The sequence below is a fragment of the Spermophilus citellus genome (assembly GCF_964194105.1).
Source record: "Spermophilus citellus genome assembly, chromosome: 17".
NCBI lineage: Eukaryota > Metazoa > Chordata > Mammalia > Rodentia > Sciuridae > Spermophilus > Spermophilus citellus.
This window is the reverse complement of record NC_138199.1, coordinates 56,004,263-56,023,781: the sequence shown is the minus strand read 5'-3', so window position 1 is coordinate 56,023,781 and position 19,519 is coordinate 56,004,263. Positions and strand designations below refer to the sequence as shown.

General features: G+C 44.2%; 1 protein-coding gene across 1 annotated transcript; it reads left to right on the top strand.

Annotated features, from left to right (window-relative positions):
• Positions 1-5,532: 5,532 nt before the first annotated feature.
• Positions 5,533-17,994, top strand: CCDC200 (coiled-coil domain containing 200; the record flags this gene model as incomplete). Its single annotated transcript, XM_081271768.1, is given in 10 exon segments — positions 5,533-5,631; positions 8,220-8,452; positions 17,450-17,477; positions 17,479-17,648; positions 17,650-17,709; positions 17,711-17,765; positions 17,769-17,810; positions 17,814-17,900; positions 17,904-17,947; positions 17,949-17,994. Coding segments are annotated over 10 exon segments (864 nt in total).
• Positions 17,995-19,519: the final 1,525 nt, after the last annotated feature.

The following is a 19,519-nucleotide window of genomic DNA, read 5'->3' as shown; positions in this document are numbered from 1 at the left end:
ATTGTTATTGTTGTTTTTATAATTCCAATCCTTTAAGATATTCTTGATGATTTCTTTGTATTTATTTATTTTTATGTGGTGCCGAGGATCAAACCCAGGGCCTCGCGCGTGCTAGGCGAGCCACAACCCAGCCCTGACTGCATGGTTTTAATTTGTTCTTTGCCAGCGGAGAGGAAGACCAGCTTCGGACCTGACCCTTCTGGGAGAGGCTTGTTCTGAGTCAGGGCGGTCCGGAGGTCCTCTCTGCAAGGGGGAAGGCTGGTGGCTGACAGCGCGAGAAGGCAGCAAGCTCTTCAGGTGGGGCGAGCCCCCGCAGGGCAGAGGGAGGGATTCCCCACAGCTGCAGAACCTGTGCCTATTGGCGCTTGTAAAAATGATCGTCGTCCAGAGCTTGGTCCCCTACAGCTGCCTCTGCCCGACGAGGTTTCGTTTCTCCCTGGTTCTCACCTGGTGGCTGGGCTACATCCTCAGCTCTTCTTTTTTTAAATCTTTTTTTTTTTTTTTTTTTTTTTGTACCAGGAATTGAACTCGGGGGCACTCGACCTCTGAGCCACATCCCCAGCCCTATTTTTGTAGTTTATTTAGAGACAGGGTCTCACTGAGTTGCTGAGTGCCTCGCTCAATTACTGAGGCTGGCCCCACACTGGGATCCTCCTGGCTTGACTTCCTGAGTTGCTGGTATTGCAGTGGTGCGCTGTAGTGCCCGGCTCAGTCCCTTTTTTCCCCCCTTTATTTTATTTTTATGTGATGCTGAGAATCGAAACCAGTGCCTCACACATGCTAGGCAAGCTACAACTGAGCTACAACCCCAGCTCCCAGTCACTTCCTAATGGCAGAGAGAACTCCGTTTGGAATTCTCCTCCTTTAGGACGCCTTCCATAAGAAGGGCGCTCGCGCTCTCTCTCTCTCTTACACACACACACACAAATGAATATATTGCTATAATTACCACCAATATCCAAAAAAAAAAAAATAAAATCTTCCTTAATTGTACACAAAATCCGTGCCTTCTGGATAATTTAATATTACACATATGACTCACTTATCTTTAGCAGGCTCACTTCATAGGCTAAGAAGTCAGCTCAGAAAACCTAAGCAATTGGTCAAGGTCACACAGCTAATATGAAACACCATCAGAATTTGGTCCTAGGTTTCTTTTAACTACATGGAGTGGGGTGTCTTCACTTTTTGTTTTATTTGTGTGTGGGGATTGAATTAAGGGTGCTTCACCACTGAGCCACATCCGGAGCCCTTTTTAGTTTTTATTTTGAAACAGGGTCTTGCTAAGTTCCCTATGCTGCCCTGAACTTGTGATCCTCCTGCCTCAGCCTCTTAAGTGGCTGGGATACAAGTGTGAAACACTGTACCCAGAGTCTTTATTTTTTAATACTGTATAGCGGGGATGATAACACTTCTCTAAGTAGGCTCCTTATGAAGCTACAAGGGGAAATGCAGAGTGTGTAGGAATTTGTTAAGTGCATGCCAGAAAAAGCCACTTCTCTTCTGCAAAATAGGAATAATATCCATCTTACAGAATCTCCCCCTGCCTGTCCTGGGCATTCTTACTTCTTGTTCTACCTTGCCTGGCTTTTTTTTTTTTTTTTTCCATTCATCTTTCTCTATCACATAGGGTCTTGTGCATGCTAGGCAAATGCTCTACCTCTGAGCTAAACTGAGCCCATTTTTTATTTAATTTAAAAAAATATTTATTTTTTAGTTGTAGTTGGACACAATACCTTTATTTTATTGATTTTTATGTGGTGCTGAGGATTGAACACAGGGCCTCTCCCATGCTAGGCAAGCACTCTATTGCTGAGCCACAACCCCAGCCCTAATTTTCATATTTGCTTAAGAACTGCTCTTGTGTGTGTGTATATATACTGTCTGTTTTGGGCCTTTGTGCATTCCCCTTCCTAAATGCAGTTTGTCTTTTATAATTATTTCTGGGAGATCTTTATATTTTAGAAAGATACTTTTTCTGTTGTATATATTGTAATTTTTTTCTTAATTTAGTACCTTTGTTGGGGCTGGGGATGTGGCTCAAGCGGTAGCGTGCTCGCCTGGCATGCGTGCGGCCTGGGTTCGATCCTCAGCACCACTTACCAACAAAGATGTTGTGTCCCCCGAGAACTAAAAAATAAATATTAAAAATTCTCTCTCTCTCTCTCTCTCCTCTCTCACTCTCTCTTTAAAAAAAATAGTACCTTTGTTATCTTGTGTGTTATTTTAAGTTTTTATTATGGAGATTTTTAAAAAATATTTTTTTTGGTTATACATGGACACAATATCTTTATTTTGTTTATTTTCGTGTGGTGCTGAGGATCCAACCCAGTGCCTCACAAGTGAGAGGCAAGTATTCTGCCACTGAGCCACAACCCCCACCCCTTATGGAGATTTTGGTGTGTGTGTGTGTGTGTGTGTGTGTGTGTGTGTGTGTTAGTGCAGTCAAATAATTATTCTTTTCTTGCATATTTTCTGAAGTTTGAGACATCATTAAAAAACCTTCCTGTTAAAGTGAATTTTCTCAGTTTTTCCCCCTAGATTTTTTCTTTTTCCTATACTAAGGATTGATCTCAGGGCTTTGGGTATGCTAGTTCAGCAGTTTATCAATAAGTTACTGCCTCAGCCCTATAGTTCCATTTTTTTCCACTTCGAAGTTTTGACCCACTTGGTATTATCTTTGTGTTTTGAGATAGGACTGCAACTGTTCTATCTAGATAATTACTCGGGTCTTGCAACAATATATAGACTGACTCCATGACTGCCTACATAATTTGTGGGGTCTGATGTAAAATGAAAATGAGAGTCCTTTAAAAAAAAAGAAAGAAAAACATGCCATCGAAAAGTAGGGTGACAGGCTGGGGATGTGGCTCAAGCGGTAGCGCGCTCGCCTGGCATGCGTGCGGCCCGGGTTCGATCCTCAGCACCACATACAAACAAAGATGTTGTGTCCGCCGAAAACTAAAAAATAAATATTGAAAAATTCTCTCTCTCTCTCTCTCCCTCTCCTCTCTCTTTAAAAAAAAAAAAAAGAAAAAGAAAAGAAAAGTAGGGTGACTATGAATAACAATAATGTAGTATAGATTTCAAAAACCTAGAAGAAAAGATTTATTGTTTGGTGCTGGGGATTGAACCAAGTGGCATTTTACCACTGAGTAAAATACACAGTCTTTTTTATTTGTTTCTTGGGACAGTTGCTGAAGGTGATTGGCTGGCACACGGTGGGCACTCAATTATGAATGTCAGGCACTTTTTTTTTCCCTCAAGATACTAAGGATGGAACCGAGCGCACCTCAGCTGTGGGGGGAACCGATTCAAGAAGCTGGACACGTGGGTGCTGAGGGCCAAACATGGAGAGCTTGGTCTAGTTCTTAAAATAAGGGGGTCCGCTGGTGCCTTTATTTGAGCTTCACCACCCCTAGGGGAGCTGTGCCATCGAGATGCGATTCCCTTTTCTCAGCAGTGGGGGCAGCAGAGAGCAGCAAAGGCAGTCCATGCCAGAAGGGCATTTATCCATTTTCTGCTTACCTGTCCCATGATAAAACCAGGGTCTAGAGAGAGAAAGTCAAGGACACCAGGTGGTGGACAGACCGAGGCTCAAAGCCCAGCCTTCCTGTTCAGAGCCACTAGATCAGGTGGCTACACTCCATGATGGTGTCTGGTTTTATCCGAAGATGAACATTCCCCGCGCCCCCCACTTTCATAGTTTTACATGTCAGAAAACAGGATGCATCTTATGTTTGATGCCCCAGAAAGCTGTGCTGCCATTATGGGACAGAGTCTGTCTTCTTTGCTTTCTTAGGGGTACAGAAAACAATAATGCCATGACATGTTAGACATTGTGAAATTTTATAATAAAAAAAGTCTCCATTGAGTCCTGTGTTTTACAGATTTTTTAAATTTATTTTTTTATTTTTGGCCATACTGGGGATTAAACCCAGGGCTCACTCATGCTAGGCAAGCACTCTAGCATTGAGCTACATCCCCAACCCTTTTTATTTTATTTTGTTTTATTTTATTTTTTTTTCCTAGAGAGAGAGAGAGAGAGAGAGAGGAGAATTTTAATATTTATTTTTTTTAGTTTTCGGCGGACACAACATCTTTGTTGGTATGTGGTGCTGAGGATCCAACCCGGGTCGCACGCATGCCAGGTGAGCGGGCTACCGCTTGAGCCACATCCCCAGCCCCCTTTTTTATTTTATTTTGAAAGAAGTTCTCACAGAATTGCCCAGTCTGGTCTCAAACTTGAGACCTCAGTTTCTTCAGGAGCTAGGACTGCAGGCATGTTCCACTGCACCTGGCTCTCCATTGCAATATTTTTTTTTCTTTTAGAGAGAGGAAAGGGAGAGAGAGAGAGAGAGAGAGAGAGAGAGAGAGAGAGAGAGAATTTATTTATTTATTTATTTTAGTTCTCGGTGGACACAACATCTTTGTTGGTATGTGGTGCTGAGGATCGAACCCGGGCCGCACGCATGCCAGGCGAGCACACTACCGCTTGAGCCACATCCCCAGCCCTCCATTGCAATATTTTTAGAGTTATTTTATATGAATATAAATGTGCTGTGAAGATAGATATCCAGTAACTAGCTTCTATTTCATCTATTGCATCTGGCAACTCTCATAAACCTATTGTTGCAAACAACAACACTCCTTGGTGCTGGGAGAAGGAACCAGCAACTGTTTTACCAAAGGAGAAAAAGATACAAAAAGGTTCAGCATCCCTCTGCACCCATAGCAGAGCTGTGAAGTCCCTATCAGCTGTTCATATTTGGATGCCCCACTATGAGAGCTGGTATTTCCAGGCATTCCTTGAGGTCAACCAATAACCTTCACAGGGAAGCCTCCAAGACTGTGGTCTGTCTAAGTCCCCTCAGCAAATATGTGACAGAGCAGGATTGAATTTGAATCTGTTTAATACCAAAGTCCAAGGTAACTCCACTACACAGCTAGGATTAACAGGTTCTTTGGAGCTGATCTGATACAAAGGTTGCTTTCCACCCTTCAGTGAAGGTTAGTGGATTTTGTATTTTCTTTTATCTTGACTCAACACAGACATTTATGGAAGGGGGAGAGTGAGGAAGAAGAGACAAAGGAGTGAGGAAAAGTAATTTCAGAGACTTTGGAGGGAGAGAGGGTCAACAGAGGGCCAGTGGTTGCTGCTGGAAACCCCTCAGGAGAAGTGGGGGAAAAAAAAGACAGAAAGAAAAATGAGGAGACTTCCCTGCAGAATTGTTCCTGGGGCCCACTGAGACTTCACACTAAGATGGGAAAGTGTCTTCTATCTGTTCAGGACCCTGGAGAGAAAGAAAGGAAGTTAGCAGACTTACAGGTGTTTACCAGGAGCCTTCAGAAGAACAACCCCCCACCAAGGCAGGGCGGGGGACCTGCCCAGTTGCCCTGGCAGTGGCCACATTGTGAGGTGGTTGTGGTTATAGGCAATGCATTTGGGGTAGGAGGTGACAGAGGTGGTGGGGGCACTGTCCTGGGCTGCCTGCCCCCCCTCCCTGTTGGGGCTTCCACCATCCCACCATCATGAGTAGTGCCTACCACTGGGAAGCCCGGCGCCGACAGATGGCTTTGGACCGGAGGAGGTGGCTAATGGCTGAGCAGCAGCAGCAGCAACAAGAACAGGTACATGGGAAGGACCAGGTCCAGCAGGGTTCTCCATGGAGCAGGAAGGAAATGGGGAAGACAATCCCCTAGGGAGAAGGCTGGTATTTGGTGAATGTTGCATACTGGGGTAGGAGGGAAGCACGGTCATTTAGAGTTCTCTCAGAGAAACTATGGTGGTGGTGCTGAGTTATCACCTTAGTTTTGCTGTTATCGGCTGGTGGGAACAGGGATATTAGGCCTGGGAGGGTTTTAGTTTGTCTGTTTTGGACTGAGGATTAAACCCAGAGGTGCCTAACCATTGAGCTACATCCTCAGCCTTATTTATATATTTATTTATTTATTTATTTATTTTGAGACAGAATCTCACTAACTTAGGGCCTCAAAAAGTTGCTGATGCTGGCTTTGAACCTGCAATCCTCCTGCCTCAGCCTCCGAAGTCACTGGGACTACAGCATGTGCCACTGCATGGCTGAAAGGTTTTGAAGCTGGGCTGTCTAATATAGTTGCCACCAGCCTCTAGGCTATTGAGCTACTGCAATGTGGCTAGTGAGAATGAAGAGCTGAGTTTACTATTTTATATTAATTTGATTAATTTAAATATAAAGTTTTTAGAACAAATATTCAACTTACATATTAGGAAAATTTTACGAATGTTTGGTGTAACTCAGATGTCTAAATCTACATTTTCTTCTTCTTTTGTTTTAAATACTTTTTAGTTGTATATGGACACAATACCTTTATTTATTTATCTTTATGTGGTGCTGAGGATTGAACTCAGGGCCTCACACATGCTAGGTGAGTGCTCTACCACTGAGCCACAACACCAGCCCCCTAAATCTACATTTTCTACTGTAAATTTTATGAAATTTAAAAAAGATCAGAAAGAAAAAAAAGAAATAGAGTCCAACAATTTTGGTGAAAATTTAGTGTTCAAATGAAGATGTGCTATTAAGCATAAAATGTGTACTGCGTTTTGAAGACTTGGTATCAAAACAAAGAACATAAGATATTAATTTTATTTTTTGGTACCAGAGATTGAATGCAGGGACCTTAATTACTGAGCCATATCCCTAGCTCTTTTTATATTTTATTTGGAAACCAGGACTTGTTAAATTGCTTAGGTCTCACTAAGTTTCTGACTTTGAACTCCTGATCCTCCTGTCTTGGCCTCCTGAGCTGGTGGGATGACAGGCATGTGCCACTATATGTGGCTGAAATATTAATATTTTCATATTGATCACAGGTTTGGGATGTATTTGGTTAACTCTTTTTTTTTCAAGAGAGTGAGAGAGGAGAGAGAGAGAGAGAGATAATTTTTAATATTTATTTTTTAGTTCTCGGCGGACACAACATCTTTGTTGGTATGTGGTGCTGAGGATCGAACCCGGGCCGCACACATGCCAGGCGAGCGCGCTACCGCTTGAGCCACATCCCCAGCCCCGGGATGTATTTGGTTAAATAAAATATATTAAAATTAGCAGTACTTGGTGCTATCCTGCTAATCCCAGTTACTTGGGATACTGAGGCAGGTGGAGTGCAAGTCAGGAACATCCTGGGTAATTCTGGAGACAATCTCAAAAATTAAAGAAAGAAAAGAAAGAAATAGGCTGGTAGATGTAGCTCAGTCCTAGAGACACTCTGGGTTCAATTCCCAGTACTGGGGGGAGGGAATATATAGATATATATTTTTCCTTTTTCTTTTTTTTAATATTTTATTTTTTAGTTATCGGCGGACACAACATCTTTGTTTGTATGTGGTGCTGAGGATTGAACCTGGGCCGCACGCATACCAGGCGAGCGTGCTACCGCTGAGCCACATCCCCAGCCCAATATTTTTCCTTTTTCATCTGTTCCTCCTGATCTCGTGTGTGGCTACTAGAATATGTAAAATTACACATGTGGCATACATTGTTTTTATTGGACAGTGGTGGTTCAAATTAAGGACTTGGTATCTGGCGGTGGCAGTGGTGGTGGGGAATACCTGTAATCCCAGCAGCTTGGAAGGCCAAAGCAGGAGGATGGCAAGTTCAAAGCCAGCCTCAGCAATTTAGCAAGGCCCTAAGCAACTCAGAGAGACCCTGTCTCTAAATAAAATATAAAAAAGGACTGTGGATGTGATTCAGTGGTTAAGCACCTCTGGGTTCAATTCCCTGTGTCCCCCCCACCCTACCACCCCCCAAAAAAAATCAAAGTAAGGACTTATTCTTTATCCTCTGGCAATGAAAATTCCTTTCAGTGCCCGGCTCCAAGCCAGGCTCAGATGCTCAGACAGTGCCACCTCCTGGGAAGAGGCTGTGCTGGGTGGCACAGTCCCAGGAAATACTTCTTGGACTTGTGGTATGTGAGGGAAGGCAGCCTGGGCCCCAGCTTCAGCCTCCAACTGCAGGGAACAGAGATGCTTCTAACCACCCTGGCCTCTCTATTCACTTGCCTCACTATCTCAAACCTCTGTGGCCCCTGGGTGATAGGATGGGAGGGTGGAAGATGCCACTTGGTTGGAGCTTCTTGTCAGCAACCAAAGAAACACCAAGTGGAGGAATACCGATCTGAGAAAAAAATCCCAAACATATCAGGAGTTGGAGGAGTCCTGGGCTCCCCCCGCACAGCTGCACCAGCCATCCGTGCAGCCGAAGCCACCAGCGCAGCCAAAAACACCAGCAGAGCCAAAGCCACCAATACAGCAGCCACGGCACCAGCCACCACAAGCACAGCTTCTGCAGCTGCAGCCAGAGCCACTGCCACCACCGCCACCACCACCAAAACCACGGCCACCACAACGAAGTGATCAGGACCCGGTTACTCAGTGCAATTTTCTGTCCAGTGTCCAGGATTCCCAAAGGCAAGGACCCCAGCCTGACTCACTGGGGGCTCCTAAAGCTGGAGGGCAATTGTATAACCTCTCAGGTCCTGGTAAGTGAGGCTCCTGGAAGGGGAGAGGCTGAGGAGAGAACCCCTGGATCCCATCCCAGCCCCAGATCCAGAATCCCTATCTGCCACCACAGCTTGTCCAGTACTCCTCAGCACCCTCAGCCTTTACGACCTCTGTAGCTACCGCCTCTGGGTGAATTTGTATCAAACTGGGGCTGCAAAGAAGCCTGTCATCTTCTACAGAGGGTGTCTGACGTGGTGTCAGCCTCTCTTCCACGGTGAGGATGACAGAAGAGGGAGTGGGGATGGTCAGAGAGGTGGGATGTGAGTTGTAGCTTATCAGCAGATATATTGAGCCCTGGGAGATCGGGAACAGGGAACCACAGCATGGCTCCCTAGTTCGAATCTTCAGGGTGGGTTCAGAATGTGTTTTGGGGCAGGGAGGGGTCTGCCCCTGACCATCAGACTTGTACCTGGGCCCCAGACATGATAAAAAGTCCAGTCCTGATGTGTTCTGTCCTCAGAAACTCTGGTATGAGCTGGGTACAGTGGAGCATGCCTGTAATCCCAGATACTGAGGAGGCTGGAGCAGGAGGCTCAAAACTTTGAGGCCAACCTCAGCAACTTAGTGAGACCCTGTCTCAACGTAAAAAAAAAAAAAAAAAAAAAGGCTGAGTTTGTAGATGTAGATGTATAGTTTAGTAGTACTACCAGAAAAAGAAAAAAGAAACTTTCAGATGAGTAACTTATGCTTGTTTCATCACCAGGTCTCATGAACTCCTGCCTTTCTAGCCTTAAGAAACACCCTGGATATTCACGTTTCAAGGTGAGACAGAGCACAGAGGAAGAGAGGCTCTGGCTGAGTGAGTGTGCCCTTGTGTGTGTGTAGTCCACAGAGGCCTCCTTAGTAGGAGGCAGGGAAGGGAACTGGATTATTTCAAAGTCACTCTGAATAGCCAATTTCTGTATTCCATATTCCTTGCCCCATAAGCTTCTGTGTCCTGCTTGCTTGTCTGCACCTACATTTTCGAGGATATGGTTCTTTCCCTCTTATAAACCCCAGAGAACTCTGACCCGGCACTGTTCCTGGCAGAGATTGGTCCTGCAGGGAGCAGTCACCAGCTGGCTAGATAAAGACTCTCCAATTTGGGCAGAATTCAGACTGAGGGTGTTTTCTGAGTGACTGGCCCACAGCAAATTGGTGGTACATTCTACAAGGATGCAGTGAGGCTATGTCAATTTGGGGTTCTCTCGGGAGCCTGCAGGGAGGGAGAGGTCCCCAGCACAGAGGAACCCCAATTTGGGGCTCAGTGTCTATTACGCTCTGAGGATCATCTGGCCCAAAATATCTCTTAATTGCAGACAAGGCCCCCATTCTGCTTCTCACAAAGCCCTGAACCCAAGCCTGGAATCTTGCTTCTTTTTTTTTTTTAATTTTATTTTTTGGTTCTCAGCGGACACAACATCTTTGTTGGTATGTGGTGCTGAGGATCGAACCTGGGCCGCACGCATGCCAGGCGAGCGCGCTATTGCTTGAGCCACATCCCCAGCCCTGGAATCTTGCTTCTTAGTCTTCACATTCTTTCTAGGACTGGGGCCATCTCCCCTTACTTGTGTCTACAGGGCCCAGGAGTTGTCTTTTGTACTCGGTAAGGACTTGGCTGGGAGACCAAAAACCACCCTCCAACAAGGGCACAGAAGGAATCACTTCCATCTTCTCTTGCCTCTGGTAGCTCCTCAGGCTCCTGCATGTCAATGTCAGCTCAGTCCTTCATAAAGGGTAAGTTTTCTAGAGAGAACCATTCTACCATTGGCTCCTCTGTTGAGATGACCCCCCCCTTCACTTCCTTCAAATTTTCAGCCACCTCTGCACATTGCTTTCAAGAAGCCCCAGCCTGTCCTAATCCCCTCTGGCAATTCCCTTCTCCTCCCTGAGTTTCTACTTTCCTTTATTTCAGGCACTGAGGTGTCCATGTGGATGACACCACCCCACTGGCACTGCTAGGTGGCTTCAGATGAACTCTTCTTAATCTTCCTACCCTGCAGCCTCCTCCTGTTTCCACATATTTTGAACCTCTTGCAAGGCCCTCAGTAAATGTATGGAGAATGTCATTAAAATTTTGCTTACATATTGTTCATTTTAATATTACTTACTCACACAAAAAGGTCAAGCAGGGTGCATTTTCCATCCCTGAGTTCAAACTGTAGGAATAGGTTTGCCAGAAAGGAAGACCTCAGACAGGCCCTGTGGCACATCCTGTAATCCCAGAGGCTTGGGAGGCTGAGGAAAGGAGGATCATCAACATAGAAAAATAGGGCTGGGGTTGGGATTGGGGTGGGATTGGGGAGCAGAAGTGGTCGAGTGCCCCTGAGTTCAATCTCAGCCTCAGCAAAATAGGGAGGCCCTAAGTAACTTAGTGAGACCCTGTCTGTGGGAGGCCAACCTTACGGGTGACTGAGTTACACTCCCCAGCTAGGTGCTAAGGCGCTCAGTCACAGAAATGGGTGTGTCTTGCTATAGCCCCATGGGTGAAGCTACGCTCACCTGTTCCTTTGTAATATAATCCCTCGCCCTGTTTAGGATAGAATCTTCCATGGAAGTGCCTTGTGTGTGTCCCCTTCTCTTACTGTGCCCTTGGGTGTGGCCTACCCAGGTGTCAGTCAACCTGCTGACAGTGGACATGAAGATAGACTCAGCCCCTGAAACCTGACCCCTTGCCTCATTTGAATAGCTTCTCCTCAATAAAAGGGGTCAGCACGTGCTCTCGCTCTCTCTTTCTGCAGACCCTTAAGGTCATTGGAGCCGTCACAGCAACCCCAAAGAAAAAGGTATTTGTGTCTCTTGTGTGGTTATTTTGTGCAGCCCAGTTAGCCCAGTTTAACTAGAGTGACCCCTGAGCCTTTTAGTCGCAAGAACAGAAACCCGGCACCTGTCTTTAAATAAAATATAAAAAAGGACTGGGGATGTGGCTCAGTGGTTAAGCATCCCTGGGTTAAATCCATGTTACAAAAAAAAAAAAAAAAAAAAAAAAGCTACTGAAAACTTCAGCCTCTACGTTTGCCTTCCTTTTTTTTTTTTTTTTAAATATTTAGTTGTCATAGACCTTTATTTATTTATACAATGCGGTTTTGAGAATTGAACCAGTGCCTCACACATGCCAGGCAAGTGTGCTACTGCTGAGCCAGAGCCTCAGCTTTTAGAAAGCAGGCAGTGAGAAACACATCTACCAGAAGGCAGCATCTGCTTATTTCCAGTAAAAAATCTCTCTCTCGGGCTGGGGATGTGGCTCAAGCGGTAGCGCACTGGCCTGGCATGCGTGCGGCCCGGGTTTGATCCTCAGCACCACATACAAACAAAGATGTTGTGTCCGCCGAAAACTAAAAGAATAAATATTTTTTAAAAAATCTCTCTGTCTCTCTCTCTAATCTTAACAAACTAGCCTGGCCATCCATCTTGTACAGGTATCAGGAATATAATTTTTCCTTAACATTGTAGGGAATACAACTTTTGAGGGCACTGACATCTTTGTCATCACCCAGTCACCGCAATCAAGTGCAATTCCCAGGTACCAGCAATACACAACTGAGTTAAATAGCACAAGACCTTTGCCCAGGTTCCAGGTGGACTCATTCATTATTATTATTATTTGGTATTGGGGATTGAACACAGACACTTTACCACTGGGTCACATCCCCAGCCCTTTGCTTTTCATTTTGAGACAGGCTGTCACCATGTTGCTTAGGGCCTTGTTCAGCTGTTGATGTTGGCCTCAAACTTAGGATCCTCCTGCCTCAGCCTCTGGTGTTGTTGGGTCTCCAGTGGGCTTCGTGTTTAATTTAGCACAGACCTAACAAGCCGAATAATAACTTGCTATGTGAGCCTTAAAAATGAAGAAACACTAGGACAATCCCTCCTGGGACGCACCTGGAGGTGTGCAATGGAAAGGGGACATGATGGTCAAAGACAAAGCTGAAAACCATAGTTGAAAGAGTCCAGCTTTTCAACAAAGTGAAGGGAGCAGGAAGGCAGGAGAGACCGACAAGTAAACCCGACCCTGAGAAAATAATCTTGGGGAGAAACAGAGACACTTGAATAAAAACCAGGTTAGAGAAAATTTAGCTTAAACAAGAAAGCTTTAAGGGGCAGTATAGAATCTGACTTTTAAACCAGTATTTATGTTCCCCCCAGAGGGGTGCACCGTTCCTGGAAGTACTGCAATACCAGGTCGATGCGTGGAGTGGACGGAGCAAGCTCCTATTCCAACTCCCTGCTCCAAAAATCCATTTAATATATTGTCCTCGGATAGAGGACGTATCAGATATTAAACTGATAAGAACAGATACTACACTTGATCTTAGCCAAAAGGCCGAGAAGCGATACCGTGCCACTCGCCCCTCGCCCTCACCGCCCTCCGCTCGCTCACTTTCAACTCGCGGTGAGCGCCGCCATGCCTACTCCTACTCTCTTTTCCCCGTGTCTCTTTCGGACTCACACGGGATCCACTGGGCCCATGTGCAGCTTCACTAATGGCCCCACCTGGAACTAGGAATTTTAACAGTCCGTCGTGGCTCCGGCGTTCTGGGGCTGAGCAACCCTCCCCTACTTTGCATGCCCCGCCCCTTCCCCAGGGAGGCGTGGCTACCGCCAGGGACTTCTTCTCTTCCAGGCACCCACTGACAAAAACAGAACCCCGGTATGAAGATGTGAATGTGAATATTTGTCAACATACATTATATAGAAACAGAGATATGATAAATTGTGATATAAAGGTGTATAAAGAATTGTATGCAAAAAAATATAAGAGAGCTCATGTGTAATGGCATAATTTGGCGTGAACATTCTTTATATACAGTTACGAAAAATTATGCTGTGAATGGATATTTATGAATGTAATGCACTTCACTATTGTCATGTATGTAAGAAATAAATAAATAAACAGATGAATAAATAACAAAGAAAAAAATAAGAAAAAAGCAAGATCTGAGGAGAGAGGATTTTTTTAAAAGAAGTATTTTTTTCTTTTTAGAGAGAGAGAATTTTAATATTTATTTATTTACTTTTTAGTTTTTGGCAGACACAAGATCTTTGTTTGTATGTGGTGCTGAGGATCGAACCTGGGCCGCAGGCGAGCACACTATTGCTTGAGCCACATCCCCAGCCCGAGAGACAGGATTTGGACTACACTGTCATTAATTTAATTTTAAAATACACTTAATAATATTTATTTTTCATAGATATATATTGCCGCAGTCTTGGCTGGGCACAGAATCACGAGCCACCACACAGCTTTGTAGATTCAAACAGCAACTCTTTATTCCCGAACTCACACCGGCCTCCACACACGTTCTCTGGTAATCCCGTTCTACTGCCACCCAATTCACCTACTCCACGAGGCTTATTTCCCAAAATGCTCTCTGAATCTCACGAGAGTTCAACAGGAGTTTAGGCAGCAGGAACGCCCTAATTCCAGCAGCAATAATCCTCAACATCGAACTTCCCTAAAATCCAAGGTCTTAAACTGGGAACGCCTTAAACTTGTCTTAAACCGGGAACGCCCTAAACCCAAGGATTGGGATACTTCCTCAAACTGCAGGATACACCCTAATCCTGGATCCACCCTCGTCCTTGGGCAGGGTCACCTAACATGCAATGTCAACAGCGAAATTAACATGGGGTACGCTGGCAAGGAAATTTCCTACTTGGTAATGGCATATTATGAGTATAAAGGATTGTGTGGAAAGAGAATTGTAAAGTCTAACATAAAACCTATCAGTGATGCCTCTGGAGTGGGATGGAAGAGGAGAATATTAAAACTGACATTATTTGAGAGAACCCAGGTGTGACATTATTTAGTATGTATAACATGCTTAGGCTTGAATAAATATTATCTCTTGCTCCTTTAAAAAAAAAAGCAGAACCCCAGGGGACTGGGACTGGGCAGTTAGAGGGGACTGTCTGCCCAAGGGAGTTGTTGGCTGTGAGCGGGCCCAATTTTCCCAAGGACACTGTTGCAAGACATTCGCAAAAGATGCCCAGAATGTATGTTTTGTTGTTGTTTTTATAATTTCAATCCTTTGAGATATTCTTGATGATTTCTTTTTATTTATTTATTTATTTATTTTTATGTGGTGCCCAGGATCAAACCCAGGGCCTCCCGCATGCTAGGCGAGCCACAACCCAGCCCTGAGTGTAAGGCTTTTTTTTTTTTTAAATTATCTTTCTTTCTTTCTTTTTTTAAATTGGTTGTTCACAACATTACAAAGCTCTTGACGTATCATATTTCATACATTAGATTGAAGTGGGTTATGAACCCCCAATTTTACCCCAAATGCAGATTGCAGAATCACGTCGGTTACACATCCACAATTTTACATAATGCCCTATTAGTAATTGTTGTATTCTGCTACCTTTCCTATCCCATACTATCCCCCCTCCCCTTCCCTCACATCTTCTCTCTCTACCCCATCTACTGTAATTCATTTCTCTCCTTGTTTATTTTCCCATTCTCCTCACAACCTCTTGTATGTAATTTTGTATAGCAATGAGGGTCTCCCTTCATTTCCATGCAATTTCCCTTTTCTCTCCCTTTCCCTCCCATCTCATGTCTCTGTTTAATGTTAATCTTTTCTTCCTGCTCTTCCTCCCTGCTCTGTTCATAGTTGCTCTCATTATATCAAAGAAGACATTTGGTATTTGTTTTTTAGGGATTGGCTAGCTTCACTAAGCATAATCTGCTCTAGTGCCATCCATTTCCCTGCAAATTCCATGATTTTGTCATTTTTTAGTGCTGCATAATATTCCATGGTGTATAAATGCCACATTTTTTTATCCATTCATCTATTGAAGGGCATCTGGGTTGGTTCCACAGTCTAGCTATTGTGAATTGTGCTGCTATGAACATCGATGTGGCAGTATCCCTGTATCATGCTCTTTTAAGGTCTTCAGGGAATAGTCTGAGAAGGGCAATAGCAGGGTCGAATGGTGGTTCCATTCCCAGCTTTCCCAGGAATCTCCATACTGCTTTCCAAATTGGCCGCACCAATTTGCAGTCCCACCAACATGACTGTAAGGTTTTTAATTCGTTCTTTGCCAGCAGAGAGGAAGACCATCTTCGGACCTGACCCGTCTACAGAGGCTTGTTCTGAGTCAGGGTGATCCAGAGGTCTTCTCTGCAAGGCAGAAGGCTGCAAGCTCTTCAGGTGGGGTGAGCCCCGCAGGGCAGAGGGAGGGATTCTCCCCGTTCCAGAACCCGTTTCTGTTGGCGCTTGTTAAAATGATCATTGTCCTGTGCTTTGTCCCCTACCGCTGCCTCTGCCTGACGTTTCCTTTCTCCCTAGTTCTCACCTGGTGGCTGGGCTACATCCCCAGCTCCCTCTTTTTTTTTTTTTTTTTTTTTTTTTGGTACCGGGGATTGAACTCAGGGGCACTCGACCACTGAGCCACATCCCCAGCCCTATTTTTGTATTTTAGTTAGAGAGAAGGTGTCACTTCAGAAGGAGGCAAAACCACTGAAAACTTCACCCTGTACTCTGCTTTTCTTCTGTGACAAACACATCCGCCAGGCGGCAGCATCTGCTCCTTTCCAATCCTTGGCTTTGGGTACAGGGTTTGGGCATAGTTGCCTCGGAAACAGCTCTTGTTAGGGTGAAGAGTAGCTAGGGTCTCCCTTTACACATTCCTCCCCACCCTACTTGTTCAGAAAGGCAGTTTGTGTTTTCTTTTCTTTTCTTCCCTCCCTCCCTCCTTCCTTTCTTTTTCTTCCTTCCTTCCTTCTTTCCCTCCCTTTTTTTTTTTTTTTTTTTTTTTTTTGTGTGTGTGTGTGTTTTTGTACCAGGTATTGAACCCAGGGGTGTCACCTCTTTGTAAGGTCCTCCTGAACACCATCCTCGTGTCTCAATTAGCTCTTGTTCCCCAGGCATGCTCCCACACATTTCTCTATTTTCTTTTCCTCCACAGAATGTCTCACTATCTGATTTTTTATTCATTAACTCTCCCCATTCTCCATTATAATTTACATTCCATCAGGGAAGGTCCTTGTCTGTTTCACTCAGAATCTAGAATGATGCCTAACAGCTAATAGGTATTTCCATATATAATGTTCACTGTGCTTAAGTCCCAGTGTTCTCTCAATAAATCCCCCAAGGCCTTAGGTCCTGGGCTGTAATCTCTTGAGAAGAAGGGCTGCAGAGGTGAAGCTGCCCAGAAGTCATTGATGGTAGAGAATAGTCTGGGGGCAAGGAGGGGGTGGGGATGCAGTGACTAGAGTTTTCAGTCAGGGGCAGGGATTGGGGTAGGCCCAGGGCCTGTTGATATCTGGACAAGCTAGGCCCCTTTCTTGCCCCACCTTCTCCTTACCATTTGTTCATCAACACCTTCCCTGGCAAACATGAAAGATAAAGGGTGGGGTGAGACTGTCAGTTTCATTTCCTTTATCAGATAAGTGACAATTTCCTTCTTGGGTGCCAATCTCAGGAGATATTATAGAAGAAATGTTAAGGAATCTTCAAAGGAGACAATAAACTGTTCAGTTTTGGTGTGTTTTCAGTTTTACAGCCAATGTGACTTTTGTTCAAAGCCAGGTTTGGCCAATTTAAGCTGGGTAAACTTGAGTAAATTTCCTAACCATTCTGTGCTTCAGTTTCTGCTTTTTAGACTACTCATATTTATGGGATACATATGGGTTTAAGTTGTGCATCAAAAAAGGAATCATAGAGCTAGGCGCAGTGGCTCATGCTTGTGATCCCAGCAGCTTGGGAGGGTGAGACGAGAGAATCACAACTTTGAAGCCAGCCTCTGCAACTTTGCAAGACTCTGTCTTGAAATAAAAAATAAAAAGAGCTGAGAATGCATCTCAGTGGTAAATTGCCCCTGGGTTAATTCCCAGTACAAAATATCAAAAACCGCAACAAAAAACCTATTGCTAAGGGAGAAGATGGTGGTGCTGGGATAACTTGTACACCTGCAAAGGGATATTTGTAGAGCAATTGAATTGTTGAAAAAAACTACAAAGGAGTGAAGAGGTACCACCACAGAAACTTCAGGCTTTGCAAAGAGTCCTTCAAAGTGAGTTCTGTAATGCTGTAAAAGAGGTATATGAACATGTTTATGAGACTATGGATATAAGTAGCAGTCCTGAAGTGAGAGCTAATGCAACTGCCAAGTCGCTGATTTGCTGCCAGTGGAGGACATTCTCATCCTCAAGTTGTTGAGCTACCAAAAGCAGAAGACTCTTCTATTCAATGTTATGAGAGGCAAGGAACAAAACTCTCCAATCTATAGATTTTGAATAATTCCAGGTGGAATTGTTGATAGGCATGAAGGCCTCAAATGAGGAGATCAACTCCTTTCTGTTAATGGAGTCAACGCTGAAGGAGAACATCATGGTAAAGCTGTAGAACTGCTGAAGGTAGCCCAAGAATAGGTTAAATTAGTAGTACAGTATATACTTAAAATATTAAAAGAAATGGTCACACTTTGAAATGAGATCAGTAAAACATAGACAACAGAACTAATACATTTAGTTTTATATTCTAATCTGGCATATTGACACATACCTGTAATCCTACCAACTTGGGATGATAAGGCAGGAGGATCACAAATTAGAGGCCAGCTTGGACAATTTAATGAGACTTTAAGCATTTTAGCAAGACCCTGTCTCAAAATTAAAAAATAAAAAATAAAAAGGACTGAGGATGTAGCTCAGGGGTAAAGTATCCCTGAGTTCAGTCTCCAGTACCAAATTAAAGAACAAACCAATAAACCACCATCACCACCAACAACAAAACAACACTTTATATTCTGTTTTTTCTTTTTAATTAGAGAAATGTCATTTATGACCTACTCATGGCTGCAATGCCAAATATTATAAAAAAAATTGCCGAACTTCCGGTGAAATCCTCCTTCACATTTTATAAATGTCTGTGTTAACATTATTTATGGTTCCAGAAATGCATACATTTTTTTCTGAAAAAGTAAAAGGTGATAAGGATAATTCTGGGGGGAAAAAACCCACTAAAGTCACATTTACACAAACCCTAATATTGAATTATATAATAAAAGAATCCAGTCTTGATGTAAAACTGAAAATATCATCCTGCTTTGATTTCTTTGCTTTCACCTCGCTCCCCAGTTCTACCTATTTCCCCGCAGATAATCACTGTTGTCCTTTTGGTCACACTGCCTCTTTGTGACATCCCTTATTCAAGGCTTCCAGGCTGTAGCAGACTGCAGTGGTTGGTGTGATGCTACCTAGTCCTGTGGCCCTCCTAATTGGTCCTAAACAGGAACAATGAATATCTTGAAATCTTTCCAAAAGCTTCCAGTTGACACTTTCCCTCTTTTGAAGTCCTATAAATGCTTAGCTCACTACTTTCTAAGGCCCATACATGTGCTCTCCTATCCTGTCACTGCCTTTCCTGTCGGTGGTCAGTCCTTCCTGTCTTATTATTAAGAGTGTAAGCCCTTTGAGGTCTCTATATTCCCATAGCCTTTCTGGTTCCTGCAGAGGCACAATATGAGGCCAAAAAGTCTATTTAAACAAGGGAGAACCTTGAGGGCTTGCGACTGGACTGAACTCTAGAGCAACAGGGAGGGACTTCTGCTGAGGATGCCTAGCCCTACAGCTTTCCAATGGGAGAGGCTGGATAGTCAAGTGGTGAGGGCTCATCCACATACTAGCTATTGGTGCCATGCATGACCTTAAAGACGTTTAACCTTCAGAGGTGTTTTTTTGGTGTGTGTGTGTGTGTGTGTGTGTGTTTTAATACAGACAAGAATCCTTAACCAACTATTATGAGGATCTATGGGGGTAATGGGTTTAGCACTAGTTTGAAAACGGAATCAGGAAAGATAGACATCTTTGGCATCTCTGAGGAGACCCTCTGGATGAAGGAGAGTACACGTAGTGTAACTGCCTGGGGAAGAGGATGTGATGGTATTGCGAGTATTAAGACATTCCCTTCCCTTCCCTCGAGTCAGGCGGTGCCGCATTCCTTTTCGCCTCTCACCTTCGAACCCGATTAATCCTGGGTTTAATTC